We start from the raw sequence: 26,916 nt of genomic DNA on the forward strand, positions 1-26,916 counted from the left end.
ATGATTTTGTGAAATGCCATTGATGAATATTCAAGCTTTTTATTGTTTGATGATGAAAAATAAATATTTGTTGATAGATTATTATATTTTATTAAGTGATTTTTGATAAAAATGCTAATTAGGGATTAAATTAAGAAATGTGTAAATTGAGTGGTTAAAATGTGAAATAAATGCAAGTTTTGGGCTGCTAGGGACCTCTAATAATATTCAGCTAAGCATGGGTGTATTGAAATTTTGTGTAATTTGTGATTTTGTGAAATCAGGACTAAATTGTAAAAATATAAAACTTTGGGGGAAAAAGTAGTGATTTAATAAGTTGAATTTGATATTATATAGATCAAGAAAAGTGGAATTCAAACCTAAATTGGGGGAAAGCTAAAGTTATCGACTATACGACTCGATTCACCGTTTTAGCATCCCAGGTAAGCTCGTACGCGATAAATATTGTTACAATTATGCTTTTAATCCTTTGATATTGCATAACTTGTGTACATGAGAATACAATCATGTTTAACCATAAATCAACTATGTTTAGCACTTATGAAATTCGAGATAGCTTTGGTATTAATGGCACTTAGTGTGCGATTTCGAATAGATTTGGCTATATATGGCACTTACACTACACCAAAGCAGGCTTTTAGCGGCGCTTTTTTAGGCCTTTAGCGGTGCTTTTTAGCGCCACTAAAAGTATTTGCGGCGCTTCCACAAGCGCCGCAAAAAATGCTGCCATTGAACACGTCGCTAACTTTTGCGGCGTTTTTGGAAATAAACGCCACTAAAGACCATGACCTTTAGCGGCGCTTCTCCCACAAGCGCCGCTAAAGACCATGATCTTTAGCGACGCTTCTCGCAAAAACGCCGCTAAAAACATATCATGCAAAAAAATTATTTTAATCAAATAATATTTATTTTTATGATAAATATTATATTATGTTTTATTTTTTAAATTTGAACTTTAAATATACTTTTAAGGATAAATAAAAAAATATTATTTAAATTAAATTTTCTATGAAAATGATAAAAGAAGGCAAATAAAGAAAGTTTAAATAATAATAAAAATTAATAAAAGTGAGAAAACATAAATAATTAATAAAAATTAAAAATTATAAACCTCGAAATTTTGGTAAAATCAACACCAATGCAATTCAAGCCATTGTTGAGTCTAATACAAGTGAAGAAACTAAGATCCTAAGAAGAGAATCCTATTTTACTAACAGCAGTAAAATATCCATACTTTGTCCAGTATTTATATCGAAAAATCAGATCGGAAGAAGCAATCTCTTTGCACACCACTTCAATTCCTAGTAAGGCCTTCGAAAGTAGTTGATGAAAGCCGGCATACACATCCGATCAATCAGCTTTCAGTTTCAGAATTTCCTTGACGGTCCTTAAATGAAAATAGGGCATAGGGCATGTGTTCCTACATAAGCATGGAAAAATTCAACTCAGTTCAAAGACAAATAACTAGATATCGTGTTTCAAACGAATGAATGTGCATGTGAGAGTATCTCCAATATGTACTTCTACCTTTTGTCATATATTTAGGCAGATAGACAACAGATTTTACATCTCAACAACTACTGCCCTGAGTACTAGAGTTTAATCACAGAAAAATCAAAATAAAACATGAACTACAAGGATAAAAAATTGTTCCATGGACTTACCTGCTCAAAACAAAGATTTAGTTTTTGGCACATGCTTGTTTTAATTTATTTTTAATTTTTTTTAGGACACATGATAGCATTTCAACGCTGTAAAAACTCCACCAGCAATTGACTAAATAATTTCTCAAAATATATTTATAGGACTCAAAACTCAAAATATTATAGTTTTTAATAACTCAAGTATTACCATATTTAATTATTATATCAATTTCATTCATGTCGTGCATGTATATAATCTAATATATATATACACGTAGGTATGTATGAATGATAAATGGGATTGTATCACGAAAGTCTTGCATAAAAAGAAGTCAAAATGATTTCATTTTAGGAAATGATAATGAGAGGAAACTTGTGATTTTATTCACCTTTTTCGGTGTGAGAACCTCAACTCCAATGCTACCATTATCATACCCAAGTGTGGGAAATAGAAAAAGAAAATACGGTTGTCTAAAAAATTCAAATATAAACTTATTAGATTGTCTTAAATTAATAAAATTAATTTGTGATTTTCAAGAAAAAACATTTTTTTAGGATAAGGAAAAAAATTATAAATATAAAAATTCTAAAATAATAAAAATAAATAAATTAAGTTCCGAATTTGGAAAGGGAAGACTTTACCTTGGCCTGCGGCTTCTAAGAGAACATTCACAGATTCCTCACCAGTCCACCACCTATCGAAATCAACCACAAGTCGTGCGGTCCCTAAATTTTCTGGCAGTATGGGAAAGAAGGGAAGTTGGTTTTCTGCAATTAAAAAAATTTTCTTTGCTGCTCATAGCAAGTTGGTGTGACTTTGTTTTATCGCTAAATTTGCTGCTCATAGCAATTCGATTCATACTTTAAACTTTACTATGTATATTTGTAAAGTTGACAATCACATTCATTCATACTTTGCTGCTCATAGCAAGCACCTGCTACAAGACACTTTAATGAGGAATAAATCAAGGAAAATATAACAAAGGTATCCACTTACGATTCTTCTAAATCAATAACTTTAATAGCAACTTACTTGTTCAGTTCCTTGTCAAACCTGAAAATCAGGAAAGGCATCAGCTATCCATCTCATTTTCATTAATCATGATTCACGATTTAAAAAGCCAAAGCATATGCAACATGATTACAGGTAAGAAATGGGCATATAGATGTGTTGCAGTACAATTAGAAGTAATATTGCTGAGTACAAGGGCTAAATAAATCATTGAACATTCCAATTGGCCAAGTAGATTTTACACCAAAGGAAGGTAAACCATTGCAATCACAATTCACAAGTAAAACATAGACAACAATAAAAAAAATTCCAATTTTTGCTATTAAAATTCCAGACAATTTCTTTACATGATAAACAAGAATGCTAAATCAAAACATAGCATCTATGATAAGTTAAAATGTTAAAAGAATTATTAACACTAAAACAAATAGATATTCAGATGAATCACGTGTTACGAGACCCGATTCCTCACAAAGTTAACATAAGTTTTATCACTTAAAAACGTAGTAAAAAAAACCACCAAGAGAAGCACACACTTGTTGCAGTTCAGCATGTTTCATTAGAAGCATTAAATCCCCATACGAATGAGATGTTTGTACAACATTGAGAGCACTTGCCATAGCTTGACCAGTCTGCCGACAAACATACAACTTAATCAATAATCTAGAAAACCCGACACTACATATTTTAAATCGTCTAATAAAATTATTAATTTTTCAGTATTATTAAAGTAGAAACCATTTTAAATGCAGAAGTAAACGGTTTCAACTATAATTCAGAAAGAAATTCAAATTTTCAGAGAACACATGAGAAAACAAAAGGACAAAAGAAAAAAAATAAAAGAGTCAAAATTCCCAAGAACGAAACTTAAAATCTTCTCTTGAGTACCCTTAAATTCCATTCTTTTATTATTAAAGTTGAATACCCAGTATGAAAAAAAAAAAAGAAAATAAAAGAAAATGACAAGCAATAATTTGAGGAATCTTTATTTTTCATCAGTAAAATTGAACACCCAAAAAAACCAGATTTGTTAATAAACCAAACACACATAAAGAAACAGAACACAGCACAGTTCTGGAAATCTAAGAAGTAAGGGAGAATCAACTTTCCTTTAAAAAGAAAACCAACCTTTCCAGCTTAAAACAATAAGTAGAAACAAAACAGAAGCAATTGAAAGGCTATCCATTTTGAATTAAGAGATCTACAAACCAGTCTATTATTTTGTTGGTTAAATTATATAAGAGTCTACAAACCAGTCTACAATCCAGTTTAAGCAAAATTTCACCTTTATTTGGAGTTGGGATCGGAACTTCAACATGCTGCAAAATTTTACAAAAATTCACAGCGTTATAAAATCAAGTCCCTGCCCATTATTTTTTCAAGTTTATGTCAAGCAGGTCCATATAAAAAATTTAAACACTTCACTGTAAAGTATCAACCTCTCCTTCTCAGCAAAACAGTACAAAATTATATGAAGAAAAGCAGTACAAAAAAAGAAAAAGAAAAGCAAAGGGCGCCGGTGTACATACCCTCAGCGGCGACGAACAGTTCATTCTGCTTCTTGTAACGGAATGGGCGACGGAACACGACGCGAGCTAAGGGCGCACCGCGGCCTGGGTCATGGATAACATCGGTGATGACGCCTTTGAGGTAGTCGTTTCATTCACCGAAGTCGAGGTTGCGAAAATGGGCGGGACAACGGAAATGCAGAGGGCTGTCGATTTGGGGAAATTGGGGGCAAAAAAATAAAGGAGAAATGGTTTGGGAAAAAAAAAATGGGGAAAAAAGAAAAAGATTTCAGGGGAAAAAGAAGGGGGAAAAAAAGAATGGGATTTTATAAAACCGCGCCATTTAAAAAAAAAAAAAAAGGGAATTGCGGCGTTTTTTAGTAGCGCCACTAATGTCCAGGTAAAATGACACCGTTTTGCGAAAAGTGAGAACAGAACCTTGCGGCGTTTTTCCCTTAGCGCCGCTAATGACCACCTTTAGCGGTATTTTTCCCTTCGCGCCGCAAAATCCATTAAATTCGCAGTCAAAAACTGCACCGTTCTGTCTTCATTATTAAGAATATTTTGCGGCGTTTTGCCGCTAATGTCTAGTTTATTATATTCAAATTATAATTTTATTTTTTATAATTTTTACAATTTTTTACAATTTTACAATTTTTATAATTTTAAATTATTATATTCAAATTATTATATATTGCATATCAATTTTAAATTAATAATCTTTACAATTTATTATTATCTCTTTTACAATTATATAAATAACTTATTTAATATATAAATTAAAAAGTACTAATTAATTCAAATCTTAAACCCTAACCCGACCCCAAATCCCTAACCCCTAACCCCTAAACTTTATTTAATATAAAAATTAAAAAACACTAATTAATCTAAACCTTAAACCCGGCCCCAAATCCCTAACCCCTAAATTTTATTTAATATATAACTTAAAAAACACTAATTAATCTAAACCCTAAACCATAACCCGATCCCTAACCCTTAACCCCTAATCCCTAAACTTTATTTAATATATAATTAAAATACACTAATTAATCTAAATCCCTAAACTCTAACCTAACACTGATTTTATAAACCCTAAATCCCTAACTCTTAACATCTAACCCATAACCTAACCCCTAACCCTAAATCCCTAACCCTTAACCCCTAACCCCTAACCCCTAAACCTTATTTAATATATAATTAAAATACACTAATTAATCTAAACCCTAAACTCTAACTTAACACCAAATTTCTAAACCCTAAATCCCTAACTCTTAACATCTAACCCCTAACCTAACCCTTAACCCATAAACCTTAAATCACATTAACCCTTAAACCAGAATCCCTAATCCATAATCCCTAATTCCATAATCTATAAAACTTAAAATTGTAACTCCTAAACCAATCTTAAATCCTAAATTTAACCACATATATACCCTAAACCATATTTATTAAACCCTAAACTATAATGATAATTAAATTAAATATTTTAAAATTAATACAATTATATTTGAAATTATTTAGTATATAAATTAAAAATCAACCAATCATGTACCCAAAAATTTTAAAATTATGGCTTAATAATAGTATTTTAATTTTTCTATTTTTAACAAATATTTTTCTATGTTTTTATTTCAATTTATTTCTACGTGTCATTATTTCAAATTAATCCATTTTTAACAAATATTCAATTAAAATTAAATTGAATTTTAATTAATATAAATAAACAAATTAAATAGTAATTAATTCAATATTTTAAAATTAATACTATCTCTTTTACGATTAAATAGTAATTAATTCATGATGAAGACGGTGGTGGAAGAGAGAAACACTCAGGTGTTTTGAGGATACCAATTTTAGGGGGAAAATTTAGGGGTTTTATGGGGAAATTTTGGGATAAAAACGCGTAAAAATTTTGGGAAATTTTTTATAAATTGATTTATTTTTTGCGGCGTTTTTATAGGAAACGCCGCAATTGCTTACCTTTAGAAGCGCCGCAAAATTTTTTCATTTTGAACAAAACGACGCCGTTTTGCTATTCTAAATTTTTTTTATTTTTTTATAAGTTGATTTATTTTTTGCGGCGTTTTTATACTAAACGCCGCTATTGTTATTTTTTAGCGGCGCTTCTTATAAAGCGCCATAAAATTTTTTCATTTTGAACAAAACGACGCGTTTTGCTATTCTAAAATTTTTATAAATTGATTTATTTTTTGCGTTTTTATAGGAAACGCCGCTATTGTTACCTTTAGCGGCGCTTCTTATAAAGCGTCGCAAAATTTTTTCATTTTGAACAAAACGACGCTGCTTTTGCTATTCTAAAATTTTTATTTTTTTATAAGTTGATTTATTTTTTGCGGCTTTTTATATGAAACGCCGCTATTGTTATTTTTTAGCGGCGCTTTTATAAAGCGTACCAAAAATTTTTTCATTTTGAACAAAACGACTGCTTTTGCTATTCTAAAATTTTTTATTTTTTATAAATTGATTTATTTTTTATGCTGCTTTTTATAGGAAATGCCGCTATTGTTATTCTTTAGCTATTCTTATAAAGCGCCGCAAAATTTTTTCATTTTGAACAAAACGAGCTGCTTTGCTATTCTAAAATTTTTTATTTTTTTATAAGTTGATTTATTTTTTATGCTTTTATATGAAACGCCGCTATTGTTTACCTTTAGCGCTTCTTATAAAGCGCAAAAATTTTTCATTTTGAACAAAACGACGCTGCTTTTGCTATTCTAATTTTTTATTTTTTTATAAATTGATTTATTTTTTGGCGTTTTATAGGAAACGCCGCTATTGTTATTTTTAGCGGCGCTTCTTATAAAGCCGCAAAATTTTTTTCATTTTGAACAAAACGACGCTGCTTTCTTTCGTTCTAAAATTTTTTATTTTTATAAGTTGATTTATTTTTTGGCGTTTTTCCAAAAACGCCGCTAAAGCCCTGGGCATTAGCGGCGCTTTACCAAAAACGCCGCTAAATCCCTAAAAGTTTAGAAAACGGCGTCGTTGGGCTTAGGTTTTTTTGCGGCGCTTTATCAAAAACGCCGCTAAAGCCCTAGGCATTAGCGGCGCATACTTAAAAACGCCGCTAAATCCCCGAAAGCTTAAAAAACGGCGTCGTTGGGCTTAGGTTTTTTTGCGGCGCTTTCCCAAAAATGCCGCTAAAACCCCGAACATTAGCGGCGCTTTCTTAAAAACGCCGCTAAATCCCCGAAAGCTCAGAAAACGGCGTCGTTGGGCTTAGGTTTTTTGAGGCGCTTTCTCAAAAACGCCGCTAATGCTTTTTTTAGTGGCGTTTTCCGTAATGCGCCGCTAATGATCGATCATTAGCGGCGTTTTTTATCCAAACGCCGCTAAAAGCCTGTTTTGGTGTAGTGTTAGTGTGTGAAATTATAATAGCTTCGGCTATGTAAGGCACTTAGTGTGCGGAATTATAATAGCTTCGGCTAGGTAAGGCACTTAGTGTGCAGAATTATAATAGCTTCGGCTATATGATTGGCAATTAGTATGTGAAACATTGAGTGTTCGATAATGTTACGAGAAGATTTAAGTTTGTTATGAATTTGTACAGATATATACAAGTTAGTATGAAATTCGAATAGAAAAGGTTAAGATTTTGCTTATAAGTATGTGAATAAGCTTATGGAAGGTTTGGTATTATCATGAGTTATACATTAAATTGTTCAAATTGCTGATTGTGTCTTATGAATTGTTGAGTATATTTAGTACGAACTTACTAAGCTTTGTAGCTTATCCTGTTTGTTTTTCCTGTGTTTTATAGATTTTGAAAGCTCGTGCGAGTTCGGGAAACATTCAGGAACATCGTCACACTATCGATCGCTATTTCGGTACTTTATAAGTTTGTACTTTTGACTTATGGCATGTATAGGCTAGTTTCAATATGGTACATTTTAATTAGTGTATATAAAGCCATGCGAAAATGGCTTGAAAATATTGTTAATGTTTGTGAATATTATGCTTTGTATTGAGCTCATTTTGGAAGTATGTTATATACTATATAATTGTGTGATATTAAGGATGTCCAAGTATGTTTGCCGATTTTACTTCATAAGGTTCGAATAAGGATATTACGTTATGCTCGAATGTGTTTAAATGATTGTTTATAATTGTCTTAATGGTGACTGATTGATGCTGCCCAATTATGCTAAAAATATGTTTCAAAGATACTAAAATGTGATTATTTTGCATGTTACTATGATATTCAAATGCGATTGTTTTTACATGTTTTAATGCTATCCATTTTGAGAATATTAATGCTGTCCATTTTGAGCATATTAATGATGTCAAGTTTGAGCATATGAATGCTGTCCAAAACAGATAAATATATATACAAATAGATGTTTTGATATATACTCGGTATATGATATGTAACGATAAATGTTTGAAAGATGTTTTAAGTATTTGATTGACATAACATTTTGATTAGATAAATATTAATGAAAGGGTTCAAATTCAAAGCATGAGTTAAAATGTAATTTTATTAGTAAAGTATGATCGATATTTGGTGTGGCTTGTGAGTGACCTATGTTTTGACGTATAAATTGTTTTGATCATTAGGTGAGATAAATTAGGGTTTAAATATATATATATACATACACATGATGCATATTTATATTTAGTTATGGTATTTGGTTCATTTTGTTAAGTATGAGATTTTGATATTTAGTAATGCCTAGTAACCCTAATCCGACGATAGATACGGGTTAGGGGTGTTATAATTTTCTTCCCTTAGGTCCAATTTACTCTCATCATTAGCATCATTCAAAGATGTTGGAGTTGCCACCATCTCAATCCCATTTCGCCATATTGCTCTATTTTGGTGTGGAGCCACTGTAATAGCCCTTAGCCAATTTTCATATTGGAAACGCGCATTATTTGTGTCAAAGACTTCATCTTTTTTTGGACATTTTTATGTTGTATGTCTGATTATCCCACAAATGTAATAGAAGGCTGGTAATCTTTCGTACTTGATCGTATAGATGATTTCGACCCCATCCCTTCCCACTAGCCTAACAACTCTTCGTAGAGGGCATGACACATTAATCTTGATTTTTAATCTCATGAACTCGGTCCATCCCCCGTTCCTATCCTTCCAGTCGGTCGCAACTAGCTCTCCTATGGCTTTGCCAACATCCAAGGCAGTTTGTCGATCCAAATTTTCCAAAGGGATGTTGTAAATTTGCAACAAAAAATGAGTAAGACTGAACTCGTAAATCTCTATTTCTTTACCCTTGATGAATGGAAGCATGGCGAATAGGCAATTGTCGAACAACCAGGGCATAAGATTGAGAATTCTATTTCTATCATCCAAACACCCGAATTTAACCAGTATCACTTCTTCATTCAAAGCCACAAAGTTTACTTCTTCTTATGTGAACCATAGCGATCTTAACACCCTATACATCGCCCCCCTATTGGGTTTTTCCATCGCCATTAATTTGCCCACCGCCCAAGTTTCAAACCCCTAGTAATTTGCTACGATTTGAGTGTTTATTATCCTGCCTGAGCCTTTTTCAAAGAACTTTAACCTTCCTAATAGAGCATTGATATCCTCGGCCTTATTGGCCCTAGCCGCAACAAGGCACGTATCCCCTACGATGAGAAGAACGTCCTAATGAACCTTGAAAAAATAAGAAAACCCAAGAAACCACCACAACCAGCTAAAATAACAAGAAAACAAACCTACACAAACAAAGGCAAAAGACCCTTACACCGTAAAGGAAAACAAAAACAACAAGGATCAAAAGTCAAGCGCCCAAGGAATCAGAAAGAAAAGCAAACAAAAACCCAAATAGACGAGAAAACAAAAGCTATAGAGAAACCCAAAAAAAAGGATAAAAATAAGAAAAGAAACTATGCAATAATACACCAGAAAACTGGTTCAAGAACGGGGGAAAACCAACCTAACAGAAGCAGGTGGATATAGCTCAAGAGAAGATTAAAATCACGTAAAATAATTGAAAACAAACCAGCCTAATACAGTCTTATAGGGTTACTGATCTTCCCTAACGAGTAGAAACGATCCTGATGAACATAAGATAAAGAACCCAAAATAATAGGATTAACGTACTTTTACCCAAGAAATAACCATGCATGCACAGAATATGTAATAAATGCAAAAAAAAGTAAAGAAGAGGCAATAAAACCTATTTTCATGCAACGAAGATCGTGGAAAAGTCAACCAATTTTTTGGCCAGTAATGCCAAAGAGCCCACGTCAAAAATCCCCATGCACGCTACCAGGAAACAAACACGTCGAAAAAGAAACAAAACATAAGCACTAGCCTTCAAAAGTAATAATAAAAAAATGAAAAAAGAGCGTAAGTAGATATAGAAATCACCGAATACACAATAGTCACAACTTTCTTGAAATCCTGAATCTCCATAACTAGACTAGGACGGAGTCTCCCTCACATCAAGCCGCAGGCACCATACACCAACGAAAAGATCATCCCCTATCCGATAGGAACAACCACACCAATAGGGACACACAAAAAGCACTCATTACTGTCCAATTATTCAAAAGTATAAAGGCAAACTCACACTATCAAAAACAAGAAGCATAATCGCCTAAATATTGGAGAAAATTTTACTTTGCTACCTAGCTACCAGGCGACGCTTCGCTACAAGTCCGCATTCATATCTTTGAAACAGAGACTCTTTTTTTAGCCCAATGCTTCGCTACCAAAGTTGTTAATGGTGCTCGATGCTCCGTACATCCGAGGCACCTTGGTTCCGGTACTGCCCGATGACCCCGCACCACGGATGGCCTACGTTGCCAAAGGTGCCCAAGTCTCCCACACATGTCTGAGATGAGGACAATTTTTTAGGCCACTTCCACTTACTATTTTTGACTGAAAATTTTACTATTGGCCCAAAATAAATACAAGAAGCCTAATCCTCGGTTGGAGAAATAAGAGAATTCATTTTAATAAGAGAATTTGCGCATTGATGGCACAGCACTGCAGGAGATTGAACAAGTGCCCGGAGTCACCAACAGTGCGAAGCTCACACTTGCACCACCAAGGCCCCTATTGTGCCATGTTTCCCGAGGGGGTGGCATGACCAAGTGTTTAACTCTGCACACCAAGTCCCCCAACTAGGGACCCCAGGGTCGGGTCGTGTAAAAGAACCAGAGGGGATCAAATTGGGAGGGGAGGGACGAATCAAAGCGACAAAGGGCTGAATCTCAGTGGATCGTGGCAGTAAGGCCGCTCTGCCACTTACAATACCCATCGAGTATTTAAGTTATCTGCAAAGGATTCTACTCGTTGCTCGGTGGGAATTATGCTCCAAGGATGGTGCCTGCGACTTATCTGCCGCGATCGCTGCACCTACGATACGTGCCATTGGGGGCCAGAGGCCCCTACTACGGGTCTGCAATCGGATGACGGGCGTGTGCATCGCTTCTAGCCAGGATTCTAACTTAGAGGAGTTTAGTCATATTCCAACGAACGGTAGCTTCACGCCCCTGGCTTTTCAACCAAGCGTAACGACCAGTTGTACGAATCAATGATTCTTCTCGTACTAGGTTGAATTACTATTGTGACGCGACCATCAGTAGGATAAAACTAATCTGTCTCACGATGGTCTAAACCCAGCTCACGTTCCCTATTGGTGGGTGAACAATCCAACACTTGTGAATTTTGTTTCACAATGATAGGAAGATCTAACACCGAAGGATCAAAAAATAATGTCACTACGAACATTTGGTTGCCACAAGCTTGTTATCCCTGTGGTAAGTTTTTTGACACCTCTAGCTTCAAATTTCGAAGGTCTAAAGGATTGATAGGCCACGTTTTCATGGTTTGTATTCGTACTGGGAATCAGAATTAAACGAGCTTTTACCCTTTTGTTCCACACAAGATTTTTGTTCCTGTTGAACTCATTTTAGGACACCTGTGTTACCTTTTAACAAATGTGCCGCCTCCGAAGCCGACTTTGGTCCAAAAAGAGGGTCCGTCCCCCATCGTCGATTCACAGAATAAGTAAAATAATGTTAAAAGTAATGGTATTTCAATTTCATCCGAGAGCTCCGACTAATCCTACACCTCTCAAGTCATTTCACAACGTTGGACTAGAGTCAAGCTCAACAGGGTCTTCTTTACCCGCTGATTCTGCCAAGCTCGTTCCCTTGGCTGTGGTTTCGTTGGATAGTAAATAGGGACAGTGGGAATCTCATTAATCCATTCATGCACGTCACTAATTAGATGACGAGGCATTCGGCTACCTTAAGAGACTCATAGGCACTCCTGTTGTTTACCCACGCTTGGTTGAATTTCTTCACTTTGACATTCAGAGCACTAGGTAGAAATCACATTGCCTGAGCATCCGTAGGGACCATAGCAATGCTTTGTTTTAATTAAACAGTCAAATTCCCCTTATCTATACCAGTTTTGAGTTGACTGTTCGTCGCCTGGGGAAGGCCATTGAGGGAGACATTCCCAGTCCGTCCCCGACCAGCACGAGGCGACTTGCTCTCATCACGGGACTAGCTTAAGCAGTGTACCAGTAACCGATGGGTTCGGGACTGGGACCCCCGTGCCCAACCCTCAGAGCCAATCCTTTTCCTGAGGTTACAGATCTATTTTGCCTACTTCTTTTGCCTATATTGTTCTATTACCCAGAGGTTGTTCACCTTGGAGACCTGATGCGGTTATGAGTACAACTGGGCGCGGACTGCACTTGATCTTTGGAATTTTCAAGGGCCGCAGGGAGCACAGTGGACACTATGCGACATGCGGTGCCCTTCCTACCGCTGGACCCTACCGTCGACTAAGTCATTTCTAGGGTGGACAAGTCGTGAAACAGAAAAGATAACTCTTCCTGAGGCCCCCGCCGACGTCTCAGGACTCCCTAATATTGCTGTCAACTGCCGCATCTCAGTTTAGGAATTTTAACCCGATTCCTTTTCAAAGCTCACCCTGGGCGGGCTATCGAATAGGCTTCCCCTGTCTCTTAAGATCGACTAACCCATGTGCAAGTGTTGTTCACATGGAACCTTTACTGTTTTCAGCCTTTAAAGTTTTCATTTGAATATTTGCTACTACCATCAAGATTTACACTGATAGTCGCTCCGCCAGGGTCGCACCACGGGTTTTGCGGTGACCACTGCATACTCTTACTCATCGAGGCCTGGCCCTTTCCCCGACGGCCGATTATAGGTCATGCGATTAAGTTCCATCTATTTTCTGGGTAGTTGATTCGACAGGTAATTTGTTACACACTCCTTAGCAGATTTCGACTTCCATGACCACCGTTCTACTGTCTTAATCAACTAGCACCCTTTGTGGTTTCTAGGTTAGCACGTAATTGGGCACCGTAACCCAGCTTTCGGTTCATCTCGTATTGCTAGTTCTACTTACCAAAAATGGCCCACTTGGAGCTCTCGATTCCGTGGCATAGCTCAACAAAGCAGCCGCGCCGTCCTACCTATTTAAAGTTTGAGAATAACTTGAGGGTGTTGCCCCCACGATGCCTCTAATCATTAGCTTTACCCGATAGAACTCGCTAAGGGCTCCAGCTATCCTAAGGGAAACTTTGGAGGGAACCAACTACTAGACGGTTCAATTTTTCTTTTGCCCTTATAACAAAGTCAGATGAACAATTTGCACGTAAGTATTGCTGCAGGCCTCCGCTAGAGTTTCCTTTAGCATCGTCCCGCTGAAGCATAGTTCACCATATTTCAGGTCTCGATAGGCATACTCTCTCTCGAACCTTTCTCAAAAGATAAAGGTCTATCGATAGTACACCATGAGGGATCCCTCCAATCAGCTTCCTTGTGCCTTATGGGTTTTCTAGCCCGTTGACTCACACACATGTCAGACTCCTTGGTCCGTGTTTCAAGATGGGCCAAATAGGGAGCCTACAAGCCGACGCTCAGAGCATGCAGTTGCCGGAGCATACTGAGACGGTACGTGCTCGATCTCACAATCGTGGAAATGACGTCTCTATGGGCGTATCAAAGGCTCGGACTTGGCCACCGCCATGACCCATGTCAGTCCATGCCCCGAGCTGATCGGCGAATCGACTCTCGCTGTTCCACATCCGACCAGGGTGCATCGCCAGCCCCTATCCGCTTTCCTCCCAACAATTTCAAGCATTCTTTGACTCTTTTTTCAAAGTCTTTTTCATCTTTCCCTCGCGGTACTTGTTCGCAATCCGTCTCTTGCCCGTATTTAACCTTCAACAAAATTTACCGCCCGATTAGGGCTGCATTCCCAAACAACTTGAATCGTAGATAGTGCCTCATGGTGCGACAGGGTTTAGGCATGACGGGGCTCTCACCCTCTCTGACGCCCCTTTTCAAGAAACTTAGGCCCCGTCCACTGCTGAGGACGCTTCTTTAGACTACAATTCGAATGCCGATGGCGATCGATTCTCAAGCTGGGCTTTTCCCGATTCGCTTGTCGTTACTAAGGGAATACTGGTAAGTTTCTTTTCCTCCGCTTACTCATATGCTTAAGTTCAGCGAGTAATCCTGCCTGACCTGGGGTCGCAATGCGAGCACCATCCTTGCGATGCTGAAAGGGTTCAAGGGTCTCGATCGACCAACATGCATGACTCCTAACGAGGTTGATTACATCATTTCCACCGATTGTCACGATGATGATGTCGTTGAGGATTCAAATTTCGTCCAACCACTGGCTGTGAGCACACGGAAGGTCAATTTTCCCTCACGGTCCAACTGAGGCTCGAGGGCTTAAATTTGGATGGGGACTACGATGCGTGACACCCAGGTAAACGTTCACTTAGCCTAATGGCTTGGGGCGTAAGTTGCATTCAAAGACTTGATCGTTCACGGAATTCTAAAATTTACACCAAGTATCGTATTTCACTACGTTCTTCACCGATGCGAGAGCTGAGATATCCGTTACCGATAGTCATTCTGTATATTCTGTGACAAAACAACATCACTGCAGCACCGACACCTCGAACAATGCAGCGACAGAAGACGTGCCCCTTTTTTCGTTTAAATTCCTTGTCGCGATTTACACGGGGGTTTTTTTGTTTTGCCTCGAAGAGGTTGATCCTAACATCTCAACCCACCCAATGGGCAAAGGGACAGCAAGACCAACCGCTCCAAGATGCGAGGTTGGCGAGAGGTGAGGATGCACCTGTACCACCTCCGATGTTGTTTACAATGCGTTCATAGGTCGTTCTTCTAGGCAGGTTTCAACAATGATCCTTTTATAGGTTCACCTACGGAAACCTTGTAACGACTTCTCCTTCCTCTAAATGATAAGGTTCAGTGGACTTCTTATGACGTCGCGGGCAGCGAACCGCCCACGTTGCCGTGATCCGAACACTTCACTGTACTATTCAATCGGTAGGAGCGACGAGTGGTGTGTATAAAGGGTAAGAACATAGTCAGCACGAGCTAATGACTCGCGCTAACTAAGAATTCCTAGTTGAAGACCAACAATTGCAATGATCTATCCCCATCATGATAAAGTTTCAAAGATTACTCAAGCTTGTCAGCCAAGGCTATAGACTCGTTGAATTCATCAGTGTAGCGTGTGTGCATCCCAGAACATCTAAGGGCAACATAGATCTGTTATTGCCTCAAACTTCTTTTGCCTAAAAGACCATAGTGCCTCTAAGAAGCTAGCCACGGAGGATCACCTCCGTGTAGCTAGTTAACAGGCTGAGGTCTCATTCGTTAAAGGAATTAACTAGACAAATTACTCAACCAACTAAGAACGGCCGTGCACCACCACCCATAGAATCAAGAAAGAGCTCTTAGTCCTTCAATCCTTACTATGTTTAGACCTGGTAAGTTTCCCCGTGTTGAGTCAAATTAAGCCGCAAGCTCCACTTCTGGTGGTGCCCTTCCATCAATTCCTTTAAATTTCAGCCTTACGACCATACTCTCCCGGAACCTAAAGACTTTGATTTCTCATAAGGTGCCGTTGGAGTCTTAAAAGTAACATCCACTGATCCCTAGTCAGCAACATTTATTTTTGAGACTAGGACGGTATCTAATCATCTTCGAACCCCCAACTTTTATTCTTGATTAATGAAAATATCCTTGGAAAATGATTTCGCAGTTGCTTGTCTTTCATAAATCCAAGAATTTCACCTTTGACTGTGAAATACGAATGCCCCTGACTGTCCTTGTTAATCATTACTCCATCCCAAAGGCCAACACAATAGGATCAAAATCCTATGATGTTATCCCAGGGTAATGTATACAAGCGTAGGCCTACTTTAAGAACTTTAATTCCTTAAAAGTAACAGCGTCGGAGGAATGACCCGACCAATTAAGGCCAGAAGCGCATTGTCGGCAGTAGGGACGAGCAGACCAGTGCTCACCATGAAGCAGACTGATCGACCCACTCCTAAGTCCAACTATGAGCTTTCTAAATGCAACAACTTAAATATACGCTATTGGAGCTAGAATTATCGCGATTGCTGGCACCACACTTACCCTCCAATGGATCCTCGTTAAGGGATTTAGATTGTACTCATTTTAATTACCAGACTCATAGAGCCTGGTATTGTTATTTTTGTCACTTCCTCCCCATGTCAGGATTGGGTAATTTGCGTGCCTACTACCTTCCTTGGATGTGGTAGCCGTTTTTCAAGCTCTCTCTCTAGAATCAAACCCTAATTCTCTGTCACCCATCACCACCATAGTAGGCCACTATCCTACCAACGAAAGTTGATAGGGCAGAAATTTGAATGATGCGTCGCCGGCGTAAAGACCGTACGATCTGTTGAGTTATCATGGTTGATCAAAGCAACGGGCGAAGCCTGCGTCGACCTTTTATCTAATAAATGCATCCTTTCTAAAAGTCGAGGTTTGTTGCACGTATTAGCTCTAGAATTACTATGGTTATCTGAGTACCAAATACCATCAAACAAACTATAACTGATTTAATGAGCCATTCAAAGTTTCACAGTCTGAATTTTTTCAAACTTACACATGCATGGCCTAAAATTTGAGACAAGCATATGACTACTAGCAGGATCAACCGGGTAGCATTCCTCTGTGACATCGGGACTGCATGGCTCTCAACATGCTACGTGAGTAATGAAGAGGTTATAACAGAGCATGAGCATTGTCTGTGTCAAGAGAAAAAATGCATAGGAATTGAGAGATAAGGGCTTGAACCTTACTGTTAAAAATATTTTCGGCATTCAAAAGCACGATCGAGCACCAGTGCACTGACGAGGCCACACGGATTTAAGGGGGCACACTTGGGACAAAAGACACGATTGAGGTCCACTACATACCCTAAAGGGCACAAGATGGAAAAGGAAGGCAACATCTCCATAATTCCATTTGCTTAGGTACGCAACACAGGATCCCAATCGCAGCCCTCGAGTTCAATGTGAGTAGCATGGAGCCTGTCAATACACACAACTAAAACACTACTCATATGCCAATTGCGTACTAGTAGTAGCACCAACGCATATCGGCCAACAACCCACCCGACCAATGAATTGGTAGGGGAATGGAAGGAATAATGAATGAGGGCACACCACAACCACTTGGCACGAGAACTACGACGGGAAAAATCCCACTAAAACTTGGTCGAGCCAAGACTGAGCCTACAAACTCAACTTATGCCTTCAGTGAGGCGTTACCATCAAAGGGACTTGGTACTAGGGTCACGAGCAGCGTCGAATGTAGGCAAGGGCTTGGGAAGGCCACGACGTCATGTGGTTGTCGACTTAGGAGGCACAAGGCGTCCTTAACATGAAAAGGGGAAATGGGAAATCCAAGCTCGAGCCCATAGTAATGCATAAGCCACCCCAAGAGATCTTTGCTCGATATAGGGAACTTGGTCTTGGAGTCGTTGGCGACATTTCTATAGGCACGAGCTTGACTAGTCGAAAAATAAAACAATCTAACAATTTTTTGCTGCTTTTCTAAATAAATGATGAAGTGATTATGTTGTGAAATAAGTATTTTTCAAACTTGAGATTTTTCTAAAGCTCATATGAGGTCAGCTAAAATTTAATATTTTTTAATCACACAATTTATAAGTTAGATTTTGAATTGGTTTTTGAAATGTGGTGATGTAACTTCTCCAGATTTGACCGTGTTCAAAGACTATAATACTCCTTAAAAATTCAACTAGGTGGTTGTAATAAATTAGGATTTCAATTTGGATATCATTTTAGTTTAATTACCTTGTGTTGTATCTGTATTTACTCATGTACTTTAGTTTGAAATTTGAAGTTTAGTAAGTTGCCAGTATTTGTAAATATTAAAAGCAAGTTAAGCCAGTGTCTGTAATTGTGGTAATGCCCAAGATTCGGATCAGGTTTAGGATATTACACATACTATTTACCATCATCTGAAGCACATATAACCCCCATGCAAAGCTTTATTTCTTCATCTTACTATTCATGTACCCACACCGACTTAATCTTTCATAACTTAACATGTAGAGTCATGATACTTACCTTGACATAGAGTATTTACTGATAAAATATAGAATTACAACTTCCAACTTAAAGAAGAAAGAAATGTTTTTAGTTCCTTAAGAATTAGATAATAGCACTTTAGAAGAAGGAAGAAGGAAACTCCATTTTTTCTCAAACCTGAATACGTATATTTACAACCTATGTCCTCATTATGTAGCTTGACATGTGTCACAATCTTTTTGAATTGTCCTTACTTTGGTCTACAACCCCTGAGAAGAACATAAATGACCATCCAATAAATTTATTTATACCTGACTCATCTATTCAATTGATTCCTAACCAGAAAGTTTACAACATAACTAGCACAATAATTTCATCAAACTTGGCGTACAATACCCTTGTCGTTAACTCAACTTGTAATTTCCCCAATACTTCTGCTATGCGCCTATTCTATACACCCAAAAGAAACTATTGGGCGGATAGAACTACTCTACACAGATTACTCTCAATCTACGCACCAAAACTTATGACCCACTAAAACTGGGATGCTACACTTTTACTTTCTATAATTGTAACATGCAAAGCTGTAAGACTTAACAGAAGGCCAAATCATCTACTCATTAAATGAGATCTTAGTTAGATCTTTAATGAAGAAGAAGAAGAAGAGAATGTTGAGGTTGGAAAGAAGAACATGAACATTAAGTAGATAGAAAACCATCTTAAATGCCCCCTTCTCATAGATATACTCTCGATCCCCCTAATTTCCCTATCAAATGGCAGGTAAAAGAAAATTCAGTAAAGGTTTACCTTACTATTGGCTAGTCATGAGGAGGGTCAAATTAATCCAATTGACTCTTGTTAAGAAATGGCCAACCATGTTGTTGTGATGATTTGTTTGGTTGACTTGTTTTAGTGTAGAAGCAATCTTTCATACATCTTGTTACTCTGCTCTTTACTCTGATCTCTACTTTTTTTGCTACAGAATCCCAACAACTCCCAACTAAACCCGATACAAGATCCACTTGGACAGTATTTATGCAAATCAGGCATACTATTCCTAAGGCGTACTTATTCCCGAGGAAAGTCTTTCTTCACTTAAGAACACCCAGAAATTAAATCCTTATTCAGATTCTTTCTTAGTATGCACCAAAACTCTATCTCACCAACCAATCAGCTGAGTGGTGAATCCTGCTATCCTAGTGCACCAAAATAGAATTAATCTTGCATTATCTCACTCTCAATTGTATTCTCCAATTCTGGGGTGTGACAACTCTCCCCTTTTTAAAGAAAAACTCGTCCTCAAAATTTTTACCAACCTGGAAGTCCCCATTACTAAAGATGCATGGCCAACTCCCTAGATCAGGCGTATTGTACTACTTGGTAGAACGCCCAAACATAGCCATAACAGACTTCTCGTCCGTGATTTACAGCCTGGAGATCCCAAGTAGCGTGAATGTAAATAGTCAGTCTCGATTGGCGGATTCTAGGCTCGTGGGCAATAATTGGCGGGTACCCCCGTGTTTTCAAATATCTTGTGGCCTTAACCTTGATAAGTGTTGTGATGTTATTGAAGAATTTGAACAGTTGGCTTTACTTTTAAAATTTCTTATAGATGCTTGGTTCTTTATAAATATTGGGATTAAACACCTTCCCAAACATTTTACTGTATCATCAGAGCCTTAGATTTATTTTCTGTCAAAGCTTCCTGCTTCTTTACGTCTTCAGTTCACATTTCCTTTAGAGGTAATCCCCCCTTATCTTCTCTTTTCAATTTATTCAAAATGGTTAGAACAACCACACACAGAAGAGGTTGTGGTGGTCATGGCCAAAGTAATAGAAATGACAACTCTAGAGATGCTGTTAAGATCGGTGCTAAAGGTCTTGATAATACCCGACGCGTGGTTGCTCCTATGTTTGAATGGAACTCCACCAATGAAAAGTTGGTTCGATACTTAGGTCCCAATGCATCGTTCGATAGAACTATGCCTTTGACTTCCAAATAATTTGAGGGGAGTGTCATCTAAGTAACAACACCATGGGTTTTATTCCTCCCCTTTTCTCGTTCGAAGTTGGCTTCCACCTGCCTCTACACCATTTATTTTGCTCGGTGCTCAATGAGTATGGTATTGCACCTAGGGGACTCTCTGCCCTATCTTGGTGGACATTGGTGGCCTTCTTCATTGACTGTTGTATGCACTGCGAACTGTCGATGCTTGGCATATTCCAAAAGATTTACCAGTTAAAGGTTAAAAGACAATGTACCTCGATTGGAAATGCCCACTTTAGTACGCGCTAGGGTTTTGAACCCAAAATCCAGAATTAAACCTAAAAGCTACATCTTAGAAAAGACAAGTTTGTGGGGGTCAAAAGTAAGCTCAGAACTAGATTCGGCTTTCCCACCTTCTGGTCCCTACCCGGGGAAGACATATGCTAACAAAGTCAACCTGTTGACTTAGGGATTGCTTGGAAACAGTTCAAATGATTAAGGGTGGGGCATGTTCTAGAATTGGAAGAAATTGTCATTATTAGACATTTCTTCTAATACTGTATGCAAGTACTAAGTCCCAATGGTCAAGTAACACCCCTACCTCGCATCCGTCGCCAGAATAGGGTTATGAAGCATTACAGTAAAAACATAACTCAAATCATTCATTTCCAAACATTCCATAACCATAGCAAAATCCAATCAAACACATGCGCCTCGTCCCTTATTCGAGCCCTTGAGGCCTTAGAAACACTTTAGAAATGATTTGCGACTGAATCGGGAACATATGAAACCTTAAGGAAAAAGTTAGAAAAGTTCACACTATAGGGGTCAAACGGCTATGTGCCTCACATGGTTGAGACACATGCCCGTGTGTCAGGCTGTTAACATTCAAAATAAGGACAAATGATCGTGTCCTAGCCCGTTTCTATGCCTGTGTAACTCTCTGACTCGGGTCACACGGCCAAGCAATACGCTGGTGTGCCAGGCTATGTAACTCTCGAAATAGCTTCACACGCCTATGTACCAGGCCATGTAACTGCCTGACTTGTAACCTTTTGAAACCTACAGGGGATACACGGCCATGTCGCATTGCCGTGTGTCACAAACGGGTGAGACACACGCCCGAATCTTAAGCCGCGTGGACAAGAAATAGGTCAATTTCAAGCCTTTTCTTTGACCCAACTTAAGCACACACTTTAAAGTCAATTGGACATACAATCTAGCCTTAAAACATACCTAAAACATGCATAGTAAAGTCAATTCAATAGATCATTTATTCATACAACCAATATGCCAAAAGGCATCTCAATCACTAATCATCAAGTCAACCTAAACTTAAGCATATTTATCCATGAATCAACCATACACAACTATCTATTTCCTTACCAAGCCTTTGCCCAATTGACCATGTACCAAGTCAGGATAAAACATACCAAACTAGTCATTCAAAATATACCATCACTTGACCATTTCAAGACTAAGTATCAAGAATGCCAAAAGTTCACCAATCATAATACCACATATATACATGCCAAACATAACAACTAGTTCATCAAATACAATTCTCTTATACATGCCAATATAACCATGACTAAAACATCAAAATCTACCGATATAATCTTTGGATAGTGTGATAGGTCTCCGACGAGCTTCCAAACCAATTGAGCTTTCGATAATCTACAAAACATAGAAAATAACAACAACGTAAGCATATAATGCTTAGTAAGTTCGTAAATCATGAGCATAGCTTAGGATTTCAATGCATAATCTTAAAATAGACATGAATCAATCCAACATAACTTGGCACAAGCCTAAGCATCACCAACAACATAAATTTGTGATTAAACACATAACTTAAGAAAATCATCTCATGGTAAGATAAATTTCATGAACATAACATACTTGAATTCATACGCTTCATATCATGATTATACGTACTTTGATCATTAATAATTCATACCTTTCCATTAGTTCTTAACTTAAACATTGGAACACTTATCATTCCTTCCCTTTACATGCCCATTGAACCACTTAGAATAATATCGGATATGTGGGAAGCTCACACAAAGGGTGCTAAACATATGGTCGAAACCATTTCCATTCATTTTCCTTTACATCAATGCTCACTCGAGCCATAAATAGGTCTGCTCACAGAAGTTGACGATCGGAATGTAGCTACACGATGCTTCTCACACAAGTTAACGAGTATCCGTAAAAAATACCCGAACTCAGCCATCGGTAGAACATTCAGGACCAGCACCCGTAACATGGTAACCCCAATCACATGTCATTTATATCCTATATATTCTTAAGGTTCAAACGGGACTCGATAGTTGTCGTAACATTGTTGGATTTCTGTCATGACATGATATGATGAGTAACATAATAACATTTAAATCAAATACATTAAAACATTATTTAAACATACGAGTTTACCTCAATCACAAAAATGACGAAATAGGACCAACTAGTCTGATACTTTATCTTTCCCTCGATCTAGATTTGTATGAGGCTTAACATGACCTAAATAAGAAAATTCAATCCATTCAATATTCATTATATTCAATACAGTCCAAAATACATACTTTTGCAAATTTACACTTTTACCCCTAATATTTTAACTTCTTTATAATTCAGTCCTTAACCCCGTAACTTTAAATTCATGCAATTTCATCCACATACTATGCTAGTTGAATTCTATATAAACCCATAGCAACTCATAAAATTATTATTTCACAATTTTTCCATGTATTTTACACATTTTACAAATAAATCCCTAATTAACATTTTCAACAAAAATCACTTTACAAAAGTTGTTTATTTATCCACAAAGGTTCGTTTTCTTCCATCAAACATCAAAAATCACATGAAAAAACTCATGGAAAAACCCTAAATTTTTAATTTTTTTGCAAATTAGTCCCTAGGCTAGCTAGATTAAGCTACAACGATCCCAAAAACATAAAAATCAATAAAATGAGACCGGAATTCACTTACATGCAAGGATGCAATGGTCAAACCTTCAAACACCCTTCAACGGAGTTTCTTAGGTCTAATTTCAATGAAGGAATAACAAAAAGAAAAGATGATGGCTTTTGTTATTCTTTATTTTACTTTAAATTATTTATTAAATTACATTTTTAACCTTTAATATTAACCTTACAATCACATATTTAATGTCCATATAAGTCCACTAACTTTATAAATGATAAAATTACCATCTAAATCCCTTAACCATTTAATTTCGTAGCCATAGGGTACTTTTAACTTATAGAGCTCTAATTTTGCATCTTTTATGATTTAGTCCTTTTCACCAAATTAAACATGCAAACAATAAAATTTCTTAATGAAATTTTTATACAACACTACTAACATACTATAGACATTAAAATAATAATAAAATAATTATTTTCACGTTGGATTTGTGGTCTCGAAACCACTATTCTGATTTCATTGAAAATGGGTTGTTACAACTCTCCCCCTAAAGGAATTTTCGTCCCCACAAACCTTACTAGAAAAGAGGTTCGGGTATTGTGCTTTCATAGCTTCTTCTAGTTCCTAGGTGGCTTCTTTTAAACCGTGACGTTGCCAAAGGACTTTCACTAAAGCTATGTTTTTATTTCTCAATTCTTTAACCTCTCGAGCTAGAATTCTGATCGGTTCTTTGGTGTACGTCATATCACATTGAATCTTAACATCAACAGGTGAGATTACATGTGAAAGGCCTGATTGGTATTTTCGTAACATAGATACGTGAAACACATTATGAATTTTTTCTAACTCTGACGGTAAATCTAATCTATAAGCTACTAATGCAATTCTTTCAGTAATCTCATACGGCCCGATAAAAAGCGAACTTAGCTTTCCCTTACGACCGAATCGAAGAACTTTCTTCCAAGGTGACACTTTCAAGAACACTTTATCACCGACTTGAAATTTAATGTCTTTTCTTTTTAAATCCACTTATGATTTTTGTCGATCTGAAGTTGCTTTCAAACTGTCACGAATCACTTTTTCCTTTTCTTTGGTTTCTTGTACTAAATCAACCTCGTGAAGCTTTTTCTCATTGAGCTCAATACAATACAATGGAGTTCGACACTTTCTACCATACAAAGCTTCGTACGGTGCCATCTTTATACTCGATTGATAAGTATTATTATACACAAATTCAACCAAAGGTAGGAATCTCTCCCAGTTACGTTCAAATTCCAAAACATAGCATCGTAGCATATCCTCGAGTATCTGAATCACTTGCTTTTACTAACCATCAGTTTAAGGATGAAACGCAATATTAAAATGCAAATGGGTACATAAAGCCTCATGCAACTTGCTCTAGAACTGAGATGTAAATCGCGGATCTCTATCTGTAATAATAAAAACTGGCACCCCGTGCAATCTAACAATCTCAATAACATATAACTCGGCTAATCTCTAAAGAGAATAATCTGTACGCATTGGGATAAAATGTGTTGACTTCATCAGACGATCAACGATGACCCAAATTGCATCTTTCTTTTTTGGAGACAAGGGCAATCCCGATGCAAAATCCATCGCGACACGATCCCATTTCCATTTCGAAATCTTTACTGAGTAACAAACAAGGAGGTACCTGATGTTCAGGTTTAACTTGTTGACATACTAAACATCTTGATACGAACACATAAATCTCTCATTTCATACTCGGCCACCAATCCATTTGTTTCCAATCACTGTACATCTTGTGAAATCTTCTAAACGAGATCTGAATTTCTCGGAACGCAAATCCTGCCTTTAAAATACAAACTATCATTTGAGCCAATCTAAAAATCTAAATTAGGAGTCGATTCAATCCGTTTCCATTTAGCTATCAACGCATCATCGCATCTCTGAGCTTCAAAAATCTGTTGTAAAAACATCGATCTAGCTTTCAACTCAACTAAGATCGAACCATCATCATACGACGTTAATCACGTATTCAACGCTCGCAAAGAAAACAGAGAATTTCTACTCAAAGCATCAACAACTACATTAGCTTTTCCTAGATTATAATCAATGACCAAATCATAATCTTCCAATAGCTTGACCTATCTACGCTATCTCAAATTCAAATCTTTCTGTGACATTAAATACTTCAACCTTTTAAGATCTATAAAGATATGACATTTTTCACTATACAATTGATGTCGTAAAATCTTCAATGCAAACACAATCGCTACAAGTTCTAAATCATGCGTTGGATAATTCTTTTCGTACGGCTTTAACTATCTAGAAACATACACTATCACCTTTCCCTATTGCATTAAAACACAGCCTAATTCGTTCAACGATGCATCACTATAAATCACAAATTCTTTACTCGACTTAGGTTGAACTAACACCGGTGCCTTGGCTAAAAATGCTTTTAATTGATCGAAGCTTTATTGACATTTCTCGGACCACTAAAACTTCACATCTTTCTGCAATAATCTCGTCAACAGTGTAGCAATCACTGAAAATCCCTTGACAAATCTTCTGTAATATCTGGCTAAACCCAGAAAACTTCTAACCTCAGATAAATTTCTTAGAGGCTTCCAATCAATAATAGCTAAAATTTTGCTCGGATCAATTCTAATGGCCTCGGCTGGTACAACATGTCCTAGAAATTTGAATTCCCGAAGCTAGAATTCACATTTACTAAACTTAGTGAATAATTTCTTTTCGCGCAAAGTTTGCAAAATAATTCTCAAATGCTCGGCATGCTCAAACTCATCCCGTGAAAAATCAAAATATCATCAATGAATACCACGACAAATCTGTCTAAATACAGTCTGAAAATTTTGTTCATCAAATCCATAAATACTACATGTGCATTAGTCAAACCAAACGGCATCACAAGAAATTCATAATGTTTATACCTAGTCATGAACGTGGTTTTTGGTACATCTGAGTCTTTAACTCGCAACTGATGTTAACCAAAACGAAGATCAATCTTCAAAAACATTGTTGCACCTTTCGACTGATTAAACAAATCATCAATACACAGTAATGGATACTTATTCTTGATCATGACTTTGTTAAGCTATCGATAGTCAATACATATTCTTATAGATCCATCCTTTTTCTTAAAAAATAGAATATGTGCCATTCTGTAAGGAGCTATTGATATCGATAGTCAACTGGGTCGAGTAAAACCCCTATCTCTCAATTCTTGCAACTGCACTTTCAACTCTTTCAACTCTATAAGTGCCATTCTGTAAGGAGCTATTGATATCAGATATGTTCCCGGTACTAACTCAATAGCGAACTCGACCTCTCGGATCGGCGGTAACCTGGGTAACTCCTTTAGAAACACATTTGGATACTCACAAACCACTAGAACTGATCCTAGCTTCAACTCAGAAACTCTAGAATT

At 37.2% G+C, this 26,916-nt stretch overlaps 1 protein-coding gene, 1 non-coding gene and 1 pseudogene across 35 annotated transcripts; all 3 read right to left on the minus strand.

Moving 5' to 3' along the window:
- Positions 1-1,086: 1,086 nt before the first annotated feature.
- Positions 1,087-4,476, minus strand: LOC128034926 (uncharacterized). 34 transcript variants are annotated; one of them, XR_008191240.1, is made up of 7 exons: positions 4,185-4,475; positions 3,941-3,974; positions 3,192-3,287; positions 2,677-2,697; positions 2,286-2,378; positions 2,033-2,114; positions 1,087-1,420 (listed from the first exon to the last, which is right to left on the minus strand). XR_008191240.1 is itself a non-coding variant. In XM_052624361.1 (5 exons), the coding sequence occupies exons 1-5, from the start codon at positions 4,206-4,208 to the stop codon at positions 1,351-1,353; spliced, it is 336 nt and encodes a 111-aa protein (XP_052480321.1). In that variant the 5' UTR covers positions 4,209-4,476; the 3' UTR covers positions 1,087-1,350. The 34 variants fall into 34 exon arrangements, 1 of the variants encoding a protein (XP_052480321.1); XR_008191241.1 differs by having other exon boundaries at positions 2,641-3,287; XR_008191238.1 differs by lacking the exon at positions 2,033-2,114 and having other exon boundaries at positions 2,286-2,411; positions 4,185-4,474.
- Positions 4,477-11,344: 6,868 nt separating this feature from the next.
- LOC128035193 (28S ribosomal RNA) lies at positions 11,345-14,681 on the minus strand. Its single transcript, XR_008191594.1, has one exon. It is a non-coding gene; the product is annotated as a 28S ribosomal RNA (ribosomal RNA).
- Positions 14,682-14,912: 231 nt separating this feature from the next.
- LOC128035205 (5.8S ribosomal RNA) lies at positions 14,913-15,068 on the minus strand (annotated as a pseudogene).
- Positions 15,069-26,916: the final 11,848 nt, after the last annotated feature.

Source organism: Gossypium raimondii, chromosome 11 (genome assembly GCF_025698545.1).
Source record: "Gossypium raimondii isolate GPD5lz chromosome 11, ASM2569854v1, whole genome shotgun sequence".
NCBI lineage: Eukaryota > Viridiplantae > Streptophyta > Magnoliopsida > Malvales > Malvaceae > Gossypium > Gossypium raimondii.

Bases quoted from the DNA above. Each gene is read 5' to 3' on its own strand.
- LOC128034926 (XM_052624361.1), bottom strand. From the start codon at position 4,208: ATGAACTGTTCGTCGCCGCTGAGG. The intron at 3,975-4,184 runs GTATGTACACCG...AAAATTTTGCAG, and splicing joins ACTGTTCGTCGCCGCTGAGG to CATGTTGAAGTTCCGATCCC. The intron at 1,421-2,032 runs GTGAATAAAATC...ATGCTTATGTAG, and splicing joins AGGTTCTCACACCGAAAAAG to GAACACATGCCCTATGCCCT.